Here is a 16,350-nt window from a genome sequence, read left to right on the forward strand (position 1 = left end):
ACACAAGTGAATATAATAAATACGACGCGCTCATTGGTCACAATTTACGCTTGTTTGTCGAGTTTTGCCGCTCGCAGGGATAAAAGACTCGCGTCTCAGTAATTATTCCGCGATATGCACTTCGCCTTCGGCGAATAATTGTATAATATCAAGTCTCGACTTCAATATTCTGCAATAATGGGCCCGGATAAATCCAAAAAGTGTATATTATTATCATTCCAGTATTTGGCAAACCATGCAAAGGCAATTCAAATCTTGGTAAACTTAGGTTGTCGAACTATTGGTATATTTTTGAGAAAACGAATGATTTCGTTAATAATTGACTATCCCCTATGCTAACTATGTTTTGATTGAGGAAGCCCCCAGCTTTTGGGGCCTCGCATTCCTTTGCAAAGCAAGACCCTGTGGCCAGGGTAGACTGGGATACCTGGAAGCGGGAAGTGGAGGGACTGGTTTCAGCATGCATGTAGTACTTAGTTCAGGTGAGCTTCCGAAAATACCAGTTGATAAAGTAGGCACTGCATGCCATGCATTGGAAAACGACATTGAAATACAGCCTAGACCGAAAAGGATAACGGGTTAAATTACCCAGAACTTGCGTCATCCAAACTGCTCTTTAGTTTAAATCTTTGCCGTATGCTCGAGCCATGGTTTCAGCAAATTAAATGGGATCGAAAAAAGCGAGCTCAAGACGTGTTAGATAATATGTGCGGCAGCTAGTAACTATGAATTAATTTTCCCCATGATCCTTTTCGGTCTAGGCGCGCAGGGATGAAGCCGATCAAACGACAACGTTTAGTCAAAGGACTGTATGTGATGTGATTGCTGTATGTTGATCTACTTTTACGGTTTATCCCTGTAATCCTAAAAGAATTGCAGGCTCTGCGATTATTTCCACTACTAAACAGTGTTGCGTTATGAATATCACACTATTTGTCATATTGCCCAAATTTGCCCGCTGTCATGACACTGTACTCGACTGAAGAAATAAATGTATTTCGCTCAGAAAATATTCATTTACTCGCCAAAATAATAAGCAAGGCTTAGGTACAGATTTCATTACAAATATCAATCAGCTTGTCTTTATTCGGGTCTATAAATCTCTGATTGTTTGTTGAAGCAAATTACCCAGTTATTTGTCTCATAGCGATGAACTCGTAACAAGATCAGTTCGCAACAAGTCTGACTGCTGAAATCCTAAGAAATGAATTTATTTCCTCTGAAAACTATTTATTTACACGGTCGAATTAGGGACATTTTGTATGCAAATTCGTTCAGAAACAACTTCGTTATGACGCCTTGATAAATGTCGAAAGTTTGAAGGAATACGCCTGACGTCGAACTACAGTTTGAGGTTTACTTGTTGGTCTCTTTGTTTTCGCTTTGACTTTACGCTAAACTCTCTGACGAGTAAATAGTGCAAGATTTCAACCGTAAGCTTCACAGTGAAGTTCCAGATAAGGTAGGCTTGCCTTTTCCGAAATGGCAGTCGTTTTCTCAGCAAGGACGAATCCAAAACAAGAACTAGCTCCAAAGTCAATCACAAAATGGTCGGCGGTGAGGGGTTTTTCTTAACTAAAACACCTCATGATCAGGGTGATCAGTCATGTGAACCTGTCAGTCGAACATGACAGCGTCAATCATGCGGAAGCAAGGCGTTGTCATGGTGTCGAAGTCTGAACCAATCAAAATCCCTATTGACAGAGGCCCTAATGCCTGCTGGTTACTATTGCGCAACTTTTCCAATTTGTCGCGGAGGAATCAGAAAGAAAAAAGGCATTTTATGATTGGGCTACACAGGTATCCCAGTAATAACGTACAGCCGTTCTCAAATCAAAAAAGTTGAAATTTCATAGTTTCAAATAAATTCATGAAAAAAATATTTACATGAAGAATTTTCAAAGAAATATTTTACCCGTTTGTTCTTGAAAATAAAAGCCCTTTAAAGCAGTCCAGTATTGAATAAGTTTGCCTAGAAAAGGCCCAAACACAAGAACAAGAACCCAGAAGCAATCTATTGGTTACTATGTGACGTCACATATGAAATCAACAATCTCCTAAATTGCGAGGTCGAAGGCAACATAAATGCCCTCCATTAATTACTAATGCTTTGTTAGTAATATACGAGTCCCATGAGATCGAGAATTTAGCTCTAAATACGCCCAAAATTCTTTCTTCCATATTCCTAATAACGTTTCTGATTTTTGCTTCTTGGGAGGCACAAGAAATCATTTATTTGGCTTCCAACACTTCGATCCTCAGAGATGTCAAACACGGTCTTCATTTCGCTAACTTTGTAAAACACCGGTTCAAGTATTTGAAAGTCACACCCTTCATGTCTTCACTGATACCAAACCAGAAAAAGTGTCAGGTATTTTGTGTTCAAAACTTGCAGTGTTTGTCGCTTAACGTCGCTGTTTTTCCCAACTCTGATGACAAGTTTAAATGTGAACTTCTTGCTACGGATATTTTCAATTCTCCTTCAAACATCACTAACGACGTGAATTACAACCATTACAGCTTTGAGGTTAGATATTTTCACTCTACTTGACCATGTACATAGAACCGAGCAAAAATAGGGAAACATTGTTCTTCACTTTTTGATATTTGAAATGATATTTAATGATGTTATTTTCAAGTAACGCTCTTGAAAAATCAAGTTAACCTCGTTTCAATTTCAATCTCAAAATTCTGCAAAAATAAGATAATAAGATAATAGCATAAATGGATTACATTGTTGACTTTTTTTTTACTTTTTAACGCCTTTTGAAACTTTTCTTTTCTTTTCGAACCATCAAAATCCAAATATTATACAAAACGAATCAAAGGACAGAAACGTCAAAGCCGACAATAATGAATGTTTGGTATGTTTAAACTTAATAGTGAACGATTTTTTTTTTTCGATTAAAATCACGAGTGTGGCAAGAATTATTATTGAACGTCTTTGAAGAAGTGCAATTAATAAACGGCATTGCAAAGCATTTTTACATTCACGCTGAATATTCGTTCCCTTTAGTAAACAACGATTAGGCCACTCGTTCTCTCTTGAAGCATGATACGAATTTTAATTAAGAGCTCGGCATGCGCTAGCTGATGTTTGAGTAAACATGTTTCCTGACAGTTTTGCCACCTAAGAAAACATTTAGGGAAACATTTTTCTGGAAAGATGTTTCCTCGTTTAGCCAAGGCCTTACCATTGTGTAAATCAAAACAATTGATTCATGAAAGCAGACCATGCTCAATACTATATTTTGAGAAGTTTCTTTTAGTTCATTTGCCTGACGAAAATAGAGGATATTACATGGGCGCGCGGAGATACGAAATTTATCTTCGAGTGTTGAAAAGATCTCTCACGAGTGAGCGTAGCGAACGAGTGAGAGATTTTCAACACGAGAAGATATATTTCGTATCTCCAAGCGCCCATGTAATATTCTGTTTATTATATAATTATCAATGAAAGTATGTTTTGGCTTTTTCAGGCAATTCTTTTCGTGTATTTTGAATAGCCATCGCAATGGTGTTATTTTCACCATAACATGTTATTTTCACGTGTGAAGATACCAATTTTTCGAAATAGAGAAAAATAGATATTTCATTGGTAATTATATAATAATATTATTTATGATATCTTTAGTATTTATCTGAACCTGAGTTTTTTTAAATTTTTTTTCTTTTTTTCTTTATTTCTTGTTTTCATGGCTATTGATCTTCACGAAATATAATTGACATCTTTAATATTTTACCAAATACACACAAAAAAAAACATCTTCATACAAAATAAAGGTGGCTCGCCTTTGGGTTTTCTTTGGTCACTCTTTTAGATCTGCTGTAGCTCTCGTCCTAGAGCTTTAGTTCTTTTGTATATTTTCTTTAAACTCGCCTAGGCATAAAATGAACTTTCTAAAAAAAAGGACCTCGCACGGAAGCGATAATATTATAACGAGGAAGTGATGACGCCTTCTAATTTGCATATAGCGCAATTTCGCATAATATTGATCTAAACTTTGAAAAGGACAAAGCAAATCCTGAACCTGAAATGTAGATCTACAAGATCGTGTAGCTCAAAATGAAATATTGGCTTTCAGATACTGTCTGGACATAGCTCTGCATTCCTTGTGAGTTTTAAGAAATTTGGCTCTCGCGATTTTGATTGAGAAGAACATGTAATATGTTTTTTCGTTTTCCTTAAACGTATAGTTATTTTTGCTTGTGAAAGTGTCATCAAGAAATTCCAAGATGAATATTTTTTTCATTATTCAAAGATCATTTCAAGAGTCTAAAATTGATGCCGAGAGAGACAAAAGACAAGATCATGGCGACCATTAATAATAGATGCTCATCAAAACCAAAACGCTCCCACAAGTGGCCACATTAAATGCAATTGAATATTAGCATTTTATAATTTTAAATTAGAGATAATTTCCTTCGCCTTATTCAAGTTTGTTTTGTAGCATTGTTATGTTGATGTTACACATTTCCAATCTGGTGATTTTACGCATTTTTGCTTGCATCTTCTTAATCACATTTCGCTGCTTCTAGACCGCTCGTGAAAATTATTATTATTTAAATATCACTGCACAGTGTACGATTAAAAGGCATATTTCTTTATTTTGAAATGTGTTGTTCAATTTTATTTCTGTATTATTAATTTCACTTCACCAATATTGGTTTTTTGCTGGTGATTTTAATTTTCACTATCGTATCTTTTTGCATTCTTTTTGTATTTTTCATTTGAAAATTTTTCCCCGTTATGATTTGAAAACGGCGAGATGAAATTTCTTCAAACTGCACCAAATCGTAGCCTATATTTCAGGTTTAGGATAAGTAAATTAGAGAGTATTAGATTTACGTTTTTTCGCTATGACTGTAAACCGCGGTTACACGCTTACAGTTAGAAGTTTGACGTTGAAACCGTAAGACCTTTCAGATTGGCGTTTACAATTTCACCTCAAAATAGGAAATTGGTCATCAGGGCCATCTAAAAGGTGTCATATTCTATGGGGAAAAAAGAATAATTTAAGACAACACAAGCACGGAAGCACAATGTTTTCTTTAGTGTCGACATGGTGAAATAAAACGACTGAAATGCTACAATACAATACAATACAACCTTTATTTACTCATAGGAAGAAGAAGAATACATAAAAACATTTAGTACTACAAATCTATTTAGTATCATGCAGGATATATATATATATATTTACAAAGAAAAAAAAATAGATACCAGAATTAGTGTTTGAGCCTGAGGGTTAAATTAACCAAAAATTTTCTAGTTAATCCCCAGCCATTTTATGTTGCTATTTAAAAATAGGTATAAGGAGGGAATGATAAATAAAGGAAAGAATATATGAATGTCAATACTAACATTACACTTACTAGTTATAGATATACACCGAATCGCTAAAACTTTTGAAAGTTCAGTGTAATTTGATAAATTTAAGCTCTATTAGAAAATTTTTGGGATTGTCGGTTACGTGAGCAGAGAACGTGATCTTTGGTGATTGCGTGACCGACTGCTGAACAAACCTGCAGGTGAATATAACAGCATAAAACGTTAGTTATGACCAATGAGCGGCCGGTTTATTATATTCACTTGTGTAAAAATGCTAAACATCTCCATGTTAGTATCTATTGATAACTATCGGATATTGCGTTAATACAGCGCCTACATCATTTTGTTTGCAGATACTTATTTTCTCAGTCTTTAAGAAACCCAAAGTAGCTTAAGGTGACTGCCTACTTTTGGAAATTGATTTAAGCTTTTTTTAAAACTTCGATTTTCCGAATTGAAATTTAATGCTGATTCCAAATCTGGAAAGAAAAATAGGTTGTCCCGAATTCGTTTTCGAGATAATCAGCATTTAATGGAAGCCTACGCACGAGCTTATGGAGTAAAAATTGCGCCACCGGAAGTGATTAGAAAAAAATTAAGATTAATAAGATAATATTTATTTGCAGACTATATGATTGCACGAATGAAGGCTAGTCAATCCTTCTACAATAATACATGGCTATTTTCGACAAAAAGACAAAGAGAGACATTGATTGTCATATTTTGTAGTTTCGGTGCTCTTAAAAAATCTCATAAAGTCGAACAAAAATCCCTACAAAAATCTATTTTTTCACGTGTTCCTGATTTAAACTTTTCCTAAAATGTTGATATAACCTAGATTTTTAGAAGTTTTTTCGAATGAGCTATCAAAAAATATAGAGTCCCGTGCAAAATGTGAGGGTTTTGCCCTGTTGAAGCTCAAAACGCGTATGGTTCTTCAATAAAATCTTGTAGATTTTTCAGCGGTTTTTGAGCGCGCGCACATCGTGGGCTCAAATCGAACGTTCAAAAGTAGGCAGCCACCTTAAAGATTATAACTCACTACTCTTTAAAAGAGACTCATGTGGCGCAAATATACCTATAACAATACTCCGTAACCAAGAAAATATGAACTAAGAGAAGGAATCCCCATACCCCATCATGTGCACACTTTGATGCTATTTTTAGAATCTATTCTAAAAATATCATTCAATGATATCATTTATTTCATCGTTTGATTTTCTGCACGCGCATAGTAAGCGCGCGCTCCACGCTGTTTGCTAATGTTTTCTTGTACTTTTCTTATGTTTAAATGTTCAAATCTGCCCTCAAGATGACGATGTAGGTCGGAAGCTTTGGAAAATAAAGGTAAAAATACTCCAGAAAGTTGAACAAATTACTACTTTAATTTCCTGTCGTATTTGCCAAGCTTTCGATGTGCACATTCATATTCAGGGCAGAGTCGAAATAACGGAAAACCCCAAAAACGTAAGCAAACAGCGTAGAGCGCGCGCAGTAAATGCGCGTGCAGAAAAACAAATGGTTTAAAAATAGCATCAAAATGTGCACATGATGGTTACAAGGCTATATAGGGGTGATTTCTTCTCTTAGTTCATTTTCTCTTGCCGTAACAGTATTCCTTACCTTCACAGACTAAATGTCACGACCAGCCTTGTGAGAACAATGGCACGTGTGTTCCCAACTACAAGACCAACACATACTCGTGTCACTGTCAATGTCCATATTACGGCTACAACTGTGAAAAAGGTGAGTAAATAACATTATTGTGCTTATCGACTTTAGTCAGGTTGGGGATAGTTCTAAGGTCTTTTAAGAAAAAAAAGGAGAAGAAGAAAATGCCAGCACAAGTAAGAAAGTATAAAGATATATGGAGGCAAGAATAGAGAGGTAGGCAGGAAGGGCAACGATAGGCTTACAGAAAGGGAGGAAAAGAATAAGGGGGAGAGAAGCAGACAGACAATGGAATAGACCCTTTTCGAGTTCCAAATTACCGCTGTGTTCCTTGATTGCAGACTCATTTACTTAGGCTTAGCCTCGCATCAATGTTTAAATATGCACAAATACTAACGGTAAAGTAGAGAATGCACAACTCCGACAATACAAACACTTTGAAACTTGACGGACCTTGACTGGAACACGTGAATATTCTACACAAAATTGAGGCTAAGCCTGAGTAAATGAGTCTTTAATCAAGGAACACAGCGGTAATTTGGAACTTGAAAAGTATCTATTGGGATCAAGGGGCTTAGCCAGTAAGGTAATTAAACAAACAAAACCAAATAGGAGACAGAGAAGGAGAGAGGCGAGCAGGTTACACGATAACAGATAGGAAGAACACGCATTTTAATAGGCAATCAATACATCCTCTAATAATTGGTCTTTATTTGTCTCATTAAAAACATATAAGACATACAAATAGATATGAATAAATGATTCTCTAGAATTTATGTTTCAAACTTATAATCTAATCTAAAATATATTTATCTTTCCACTATTATAATATAGTTATTATACTATTCTAGTTCTAGCCAAAACTTGGATCTCGATATCCAACTGCAGTTTCGACTATAGGTGTCCTGATTATGCAAGAAAACGTGTACAGACGTACGCCCTTCCCGAGCCACCCTTTGCTAACGTTTGTCCTGATAATGTTGTTCTTGACAGTGAGATTCAAAACTGCCCAACCCTCACGCCTACTGGTAAGGAGACTTTGATTCATCGATTTTCGTGTTAGGTAGGAAAACTCCTCACCGGCTTTTCGCAAAATGTTAGTGGAAGTAGTGCTGGAGAGGTTTATTAACTGCATTTGATGGCCAATTGATTAAAGTGCACATGAACCCTTTGACAATACATTCAGTACTGGTTCTGCATAAAGTAAATAGTTGATTGGTAAAATATTTCTTGATTTAAGTGATGCGTCTCTAAGTTATGAAGGTTTATACTTCCAATATGTAAATGATGGTGACGTCAGGTAAGGTATTTGAGTGTTTTTGTTGTAACTAGTAATACTAAATGCTGGCCATTTTGAAAATAAAATTTTTAAATAGCTTTCATGTAAACCATGAGTAAAATAATGATGCTTTTTAAATACTGTATCTATGAACCAGTTCGATTTTGTATATTTAATTAAGCCTTAATAGACGTCACGCTCATTAGCATATTGAAAGTATAAACCTTCATAACTTAGAAACGCATCACTCAAATCAAGAAATATTTTACCATTCAACTATTTACTTCATGTAGAATCAGTACTGAAAGTATTGTCGAAGGGTTCATGTGCACTTTAAACTGTGGTGGGACCAAATGTAACAGGAAACCAAACAAAAAAGTAAGCGAAACTAAGCGAACGTAACAAAATACTCTTTTTTCAATTTTCGAAAGGCTGTGAAGGAGCGCTTGGGATGCAAGATGGAAGAATTCTAGATTCCCAAATCTCCGCTTCTTCGTATTACAACATTGAGACTTATCCCTGGTACGCTCGACTTCACCGGGTTCCAGCCCAATCCGATCGAGCAGTTTGGATTGCTCTTCGTGCAGCTGCTGGTGAATACCTGCAGATTGACCTTGGATCAGTGAAGACTATTACCAAAGTAGCAACACAGGGTAGAGTAGACCGCCTACAGTATTCCAACAAGTACAGCTTAGCTTACAGTGTAGACGGTACAGTGTGGGTCCACTACCACAATAATTCGTGTATCAAAGTAAGTAGTGTTAACAGTAAATTAATACTTTTCCTCGTCGTTTACTTTTTTTTACTTAAGTTTACTTAAGTTTTTTACTCGTTTAAGCAAACTCTATGTTGAATATTTTTTTGCTTTTCCAGTGACTATCTCGTCGTCTAGCTAAATACGGTATAAAATAGGGTTGTAAAAATAATTCACCGAGATCTAATTTGGATTTTTATTACGTTTTAGGAACTTCCCGGTAACACTGACCGAAACACCGTCGTTACCAATGTTCTCGACATTCCATTCAAAGCCCGTCATGTCAGGATTATCGTTAAGGCTTTTCTTGAACACCCAGTTTTGAGATGTGAGTTATATGGCTGCTGAGGAGCAAGATAAAGAAGCTTAGAAACAGCAAAAACTCCTGCAATGATTGCACATGCGAAAAATCATATAAAGAAAAAATTTTTTTGGCTGTGAGGGACAGGTCATTACTTATCACCTGGGGGGGGGGGGGGGATGCTCGGAGGATTTTCGTTTCAATATCATTAAAATGAACTGATCCCCCCCCCCCTACCCCCCATAATAAATAATGACTGGTCCCTTTCTTTTAATTGCCTACATTTTTTTTGTAAAATTTTGAGGGGAAAAGTGTTTGTAAAAAGAGTTCGAGGCTAAAAACGCGACTAAAGACTATCTTATTGGTAAACGAGAGATCAGTGGTTCGAGTCCCGCGAGAACCCAACTGAGGCAGATTTTTTAATCTGCTTATACACTCGATGTAGCATACACTTAACATATATACAAATAAATGTTTGAGCGATATTAGTGTTAAGTAAATGACGTCACAGACTCCTATATAGATTCCTAGTATAATGCATCTCATGGGAATATTAAGAATAAGGCTTTATCCAGTGACTATTGCACCCTTAACGATAATTTTCACAGGGAGCCCGGCTTTGGAATCTGTACATGAATAAATAAATCAATAAAGTGCTTTGGGTTTCCTGTGTTGTGCTGCTCTCGAATTACTTACATTAATCTGCTATCAAGTTACCAAATCTCAATACAGGAAACCCAAAGTACTTTATTGACTTATTTATCATTGGCGTCATGTTTCAAATCTCAACACAGGAAACCCAAAGCACTTTATTGATTTATTTATTCATGTACAGATTCCAAAGCCGGGCTCCCTGTGTAATTTTCAGTGAAGTTTCAGCCTATTTAAAATTTGGACGATTGTCAAAATGTTTAAAGGAATAAGCATGTAAAAAGGAATCCCCTAATTTTGGAGTCTTGGTGTAAAAAAAAACTACCAAGTTAAGTGCTTTGAAAAAATAAAAGCATAAATTATTATGAAGGCCGAGTTCGCGCTTAGTTGAGAATCTAGTTATAATAATTAATATAGCCATCATGATTACCTCGTGATCCATTGTTTCCAGAGGGATGTTTGACGACTAGCATTAGGTAGAATAAGGTAACACCCAATGACGGTATATATGACAACCGTAAAAGCCAGCCCCTACTTGAAATCTATCCGGAACCGGTATTTTTAACTGGAATTAATCGATGTTATTTCTATTACAAGGCAATAAAGAGATTCTTTTCATTTTTCCATTCCTTTCTTTCTTTATTCATTATTTCTTCCTGTCATTACCGTTAAAGCTACTGTCTTCTTACATGAACGCTTTTTTTCCGAACTTCGTTTAACCCTAAGCAAAAGGTGACGATTTATTTCCCGTGGAAATTTGGTATTCTTTGCTTTAGCCAAAACAAAAATTTAGCATTTTCATTCAGCTTGATGAGGTCGAACGGACCTTTGTAGCTTATAATAAGCTGAGCAAGATTTTTTTCCTTTGCTGTTCGTTTTTGAGGATATTTTGTTACTGCATGTTACTATTACTGATGGTCTTGTAACTAAGGTTACATATGCGTATGCTTTGATAATAAAGGTTAGCATAAGCGTTTCTTGACTTATTATTATTGGAACGGAATATATTTTCTCTCTACTAGCCACCAGTTGATGGGTTGCAAGCATTTCCAAGACAATTAAAAGACACAAACATGGCGGCCATTGTGGTACCGTTAACAATGGATGGTAATGAGAAATCTTTTGTTAAATGGTACCAACATGCCCGCGATGACGTAACGTGCAAACGAAGAATAGAGTGGTCCGTGAAACAGTGTCGTGATTAGAGACATACAGTCAAAGAAAAACAAAAAAAAACTATATGCAATTTGGGTCTGCTACAATGCATTACCTTGACTATTCTTTTAAGAGCGAAGGAAAATCACTCGACTATGGCTGATATGAGTTATATAATGACTGAGATATAGTTTAAGTTTTAGATCATAGTCGAAAAATATATTTGTCTTCCTTCCCATACCAGTTTGAAAATTAAATATTATATTTCGAGTAGTTCAGTTTCTATCAACGTTCTACTATCAGAATAATAAAGTTCACATGAAGTATTAAAAAATACAAAGGATACCACATTCAACAAAGAATACCACATTCCACAGTAATAATTGTAAGCTTTTGTTTTCAAGGTGCACGAAGTTCGAAAAAGCAAGACGGTCTTATGAAAATATCTCTTTATGCGTTTGATAAAGAATAAGGGCCTGATGATGTCAAGCAGAATTGGTCACACAAAAATTCATACATTCCAAATTCAACAGGTTTATCAGCCAATGATATTCAATAAATCTTGATTTCCCCGTGCACCAACGGAAATAAAAACGTTTGACGTTAGAGTTTCAAGGCAGTGTAGGTTGAAGCGGAGGCAAGCGAAACAGTGGATCCAAAAAAATAAAATGGCTCGTACAAAGCAAACCGCAAGAAAGTCCACTGGTGGAAAAGCGCCAAGAAAACAGCTCGCTACCAAAGCAGCTCGAAAAAGTGCTCCTGCAACCGGAGGAGTGAAAAAACCTCACAGATATAGACCTGGAACTGTGGCTCTTCGAGAAATTCGGCGCTACCAAAAGTCGACTGACCTGCTGATTCGAAAGCTTCCATTTCAAAGGCTCATTCGAGAAATTGCTCAAGATTTCAAGACAGACCTGAGATTTCAAAGTTCTGCAGTGCTGGCTTTACAAGAGGCGGCCGAAGCTTACTTAGTTGGGCTATTTGAGGATACCAACTTGTGTGCAATCCATGCCAAACGAGTCACTATCATGCCTAAAGATATTCAGCTCGCTCGAAGGATCCGTGGAGAAAGAGCTTAAAGAACAAGCATTTGAAATTATCCAAGACATTTAGCTCGCTTGAAGGTATTACTAGAAAGGCTCGTCTGTTCAACTACACTTTGAAGGCAAATATATTTGTTGACTCTTTTTTGAACTTTCAATAATTAGAAAACTTATAAATATATTGAGGTTTTTCTTTCTTAACTTTAAAAACTCTTTACTTTGTTTATAGATAGTTTTTGAATATAAATCTTTGTATATATGTAGTATATTTAAGTTAAACTGTAGACCAATAGGGATAAAGGGAATAGAATAACAGAATAGAGAATAGCCATGTAAATTTTGAGTGCAAACCGTGCAATAGTAAATGTTATATTTTTGACTGAATAGTACCTTTGTACAATTCACCATTTTCTCATACATTGGTTCACTGGTCAAACGCAAAGCGCTTGAGCGAGGCGCCAAGCGTATTTTCAAAGGATTATTCAAATTTGAACCTTGCAACCTCGACTGAATGTTTTGTGTTTGACCAGTGAACCGGTGTATGGAAAATGGTGAATTGTACAAAGGTACTATTCAGTCAAAAATATAGCATACCATATGTTCGTGAAAATGTTATAACTAGAGTGCAAACAATATAACCGTGAAACTTTAGTAATACTAAATAGCACAATTTCATGCAAATTCCATTGTTTTCTATTGTTTAATTAGCACTATTTTGTACTATTTAGTAATTAGTGTTTCACGGATTAATTGTTTGCACTCTAACACTATTGTGCAAGTTAGTGCAAAGCTTCGTATAAGAATAGTGAATAAAACATTATATTTAGGACTATTGATATCCCGGGATAATTTGTACTTTGTACTCTTTCACAGTTCCCTTCGCCATCTTGAAAGACTCTATCATTACGCACATTTGATCATATTATAGCTATTTCAAACAAGGTTGCATACTGAATAGTGCATTCCAAGACCGAAGTGCATTGTGGGTCATAGTGACATTGTCTAAAGTAGGAATAATAATAATTATTTATTCTATTTTTAGTGTAATCCATCTGAAACAATATACTAACTACATGTAGAGAGTTAATTGCTGTATATTTACTTTTTATTTCAAATTAATGAGACCCACGATGGTCTTTGGATGCACTATTCAGTATGCAGTATTTTACCTTTTTGAAATAGCTGTATATACTTATTTCAATAAAGTTAGTCACCAAAAACCTAGAAAGCTGTGATCGCTGAGAATCATGGGAAATATTTCATATTCAACAAGTAAAGCTTTTGACACAAACTGCAGCAGTTGAGGATGCTCAGAGGAGGTTAACTTGTAACTGGTAGAAGATCTCAAGTCCATCAACAGTTATCAAGCGGTTGAAACATGTAAAATGTATCTTCCCGTAATCCTTGCCGGTCTCAGATTTGTAGCTTTTCGGGTGACTAACTTTATTGAAATAAGTGTATACATTTTTTTGTTAAACAGCTTTATTGGTGTTCAAATTTCTCAATGAACACAATAATTTCGTATAGGTAATCGTACGGTTCCTCGTAAATTTAAGGGTTAATTTCACGAGTGTTTTCAAACGCGAAGCGACTCGGGCATTTTCAAAAGTTTGAAAACACAAGTAAAATTAATCCTTAACCTTACGAGGAACCATACGATTACCTGTTTATCATATATAGGACAAAATTCAACGAAAAAAATCCGTCTTGAAACCAATATAATGCACGTGGGTTGTCATTTATTCTGAACTACAAATCAAATGTAGTTATGGTTTAAAAGAATTTTATTCAGAATTCAAACCGTGTTTCGTCTATAACATATGCTCTCTTCTATCAAGCTTTGGACAATAATACTTCAAGGTTTTCTTCTTTACAAAAGAATATCATAGATTACTGAGTTTACACAATAATCATTTGGCAAGTTTCCCTTGGATCCCACTGAATGAACTGTTAAATCTTGAAATTCGAAAGAATGGCAAACGTAAAATGTCCCGTCAAAACCCATAAAAACATGCATAAAGCTAGATTCCTACCAACAAAGTCCTTAATCTGAATCAGAATCCAAAGGAACAAAGAAAAGTTTGCAGTTTATGAGCATTGCTAAGCAACTGAACTACCAATCATTTTCTAGTAATTCGGCCCAGAATTACGGAAAAAAGCCCTCCTTCATAAGCCAATCACCATCGAGTAATTTTGCCTCGTATATGATAAACAAAAATACTAAAGAAAAAATAATGATAATACAAGAAAGAAGGACCAAGAGGGTTGGCGCGAAAAGGGACCTAGAGTCCAATGTGAGGCACCTCCCCACTTAAAACTGATAAAAAAGTAAAAAGACTTAGACAAAGGAAAGGATTAAAAATATCATATATCATAATATATCATATTATGCTAATTTGCACGTTAGAAATAATAAAACTGTTATTGAAGGCTAGGTAGCCGTTAGACTCCTCCGCAACTCCGTCATTACTTTCGGTCCCAGATCATCCTCAGTGGCCCGTGGTTAGTTAGAAGTGCCTTTGAATCGAAGTGAGACAAACGTTGACTCCCCTAATGGTAGAAACCTTGATTCAACACTTTGGACAATTATTCATGTCTCCATCATGACAAGCTCATCATTCGTCTCCCTTCGATTCAAAGCGGCACCGCTGCCTGTCAAGATGGTGCCAGGAACTGTTACGGCGACTATTTCATACGAAGTTTATTCACGGAAAAATGTTATTTATTTCTAATGTGTCTGCTACTATTAAAATAAATAATTTACTAATTACAAAAACACTTCGACTTGTACTACATATAATGCAAGACATTTATGGTGATTTTACTTCGCCCGTGAAAAAAAAAGTCGACGTAATAGTAGTCTATAGTAGACCGAAATTCCATTGTTTTCTTTTCCGCGTACTTGCACTGTCAGTCACTAATTATACATCTTCGTTTCATGGGTCAAGTAAAATCTATATAGTAGTCTACTGTTTCGTTTGATAGTGTTTTGGAAAAAATACTAATGCCTTAAAATCTTTTTATTGTATGTATTTATTTTTTAACCAAAGCATACATGTACATAAATTAGATTGCTATACAAACCTTTATAAGCTTTCAGATATTTCACTTCGTTTCATCTAAAAAGTTATTTCGTACAGTAATATTTGTTTCTGTTAAATACATCAATAAAATCTGCAACTTAAAAGATCTTAAAACGATTACGTTATTTAATCAGTCAAATATAGCAGTGTTCCTTGATAACAGACCTATTTATACAGGGTTAGCCCGCTCATTTCAGTGTTCAAATATTCATAAATACCAAAGGGTAAGCTAAAGAATGCACAACTTCAACAAAACACTTTGAAATTCCATTGGCCTTGACTGGTACATATGTACGAGTATTCAAAAAAATTTTGAAAAAATCTGAACGAAATTCAAACGGGAGTATTTGTGTTTTATGAAATAGGCAACATTACTTAGTCAACATGTCATGTCCAAAGTCAACTTGATCAAGTTGATCAACTCGTCAAGTGCGTAATAAACTTGACTTTTTCAAAAGACGAGTTGACGACTTCACAAGACGATCAACTTGACTAGTTACAAGACGAGTTAACTCACGTCATGGGTATTGGATGACCATTCCTTAATCTCACGTCAAACCTTTTACACTGTACTGGGTTCCCTGGGTCATTTCGAGTCTTCAAAAATGAATATGAGATAAATTCGATGTTTATGATACCATCGGGACGATAGTCTAAGCTTTGATTCATTGAATTAACGGCCCAAAAAGACTCCAAATTGGCTGGAATGTATTAGACCAAGATAACTTTCAAATGTCGTAGCATTTATTCCAGTATTTTTTAAAATAATCCATGTACAAACTCTTGGCAAAATACTCACAGGAAACGCAGCATGGCCTATATGTGGTTTTGCTATCATCTTAGTAAGCTAGTGAGTAATTCATTTGCATATTCAGAACGCTCACCATAACGTATCGCGGGTTGGAGGACAAAAATTCCCCTTTATTTTTTAGGTGAAGGGATAGAACGTTTTCAGCAATCTCTCCCCCCCCATATCATACGGCCATCGATATATCGCAAAGGTCTCTCTCAAAACAGGCTTAAAAATACACTAGTTTAGCTAAGTTCATTTTGCTCCTGTCTTCCGCGCCTGTATGTAATG

General features: G+C 35.6%; 2 protein-coding genes across 2 annotated transcripts; both read left to right on the forward strand.

Annotated features, from left to right (window-relative positions):
- Positions 1–1,482: 1,482 nt before the first annotated feature.
- On the forward strand, positions 1,483–9,476 carry LOC116294770 (EGF-like repeat and discoidin I-like domain-containing protein 3). The gene is made up of 6 exons (XM_089032010.1): positions 1,483–1,557; positions 2,219–2,527; positions 6,964–7,078; positions 7,855–8,031; positions 8,714–9,033; positions 9,247–9,476. The coding sequence occupies exons 1-6, from the start codon at positions 1,483–1,485 to the stop codon at positions 9,382–9,384; spliced, it is 1,134 nt and encodes a 377-aa protein (XP_088888136.1). The 3' UTR covers positions 9,385–9,476.
- A 2,335-nt stretch (positions 9,477–11,811) lies between these two features.
- LOC116294781 (histone H3-like) lies at positions 11,812–12,299 on the forward strand. Its single transcript, XM_031702438.1, has one exon. The coding sequence runs from the start codon at positions 11,812–11,814 to the stop codon at positions 12,220–12,222; it is 411 nt and encodes a 136-aa protein (XP_031558298.1). The 3' UTR covers positions 12,223–12,299.
- Positions 12,300–16,350: the final 4,051 nt, after the last annotated feature.

The sequence above is a fragment of the Actinia tenebrosa genome, unplaced genomic scaffold (assembly GCF_029948245.1).
Source record: "Actinia tenebrosa isolate PJP-AT-01 unplaced genomic scaffold, QUT_ActTen_1.0 PGA_scaffold17__23_contigs__length_9995812, whole genome shotgun sequence".
NCBI classification, from domain to species: domain Eukaryota; kingdom Metazoa; phylum Cnidaria; class Anthozoa; order Actiniaria; family Actiniidae; genus Actinia; species Actinia tenebrosa.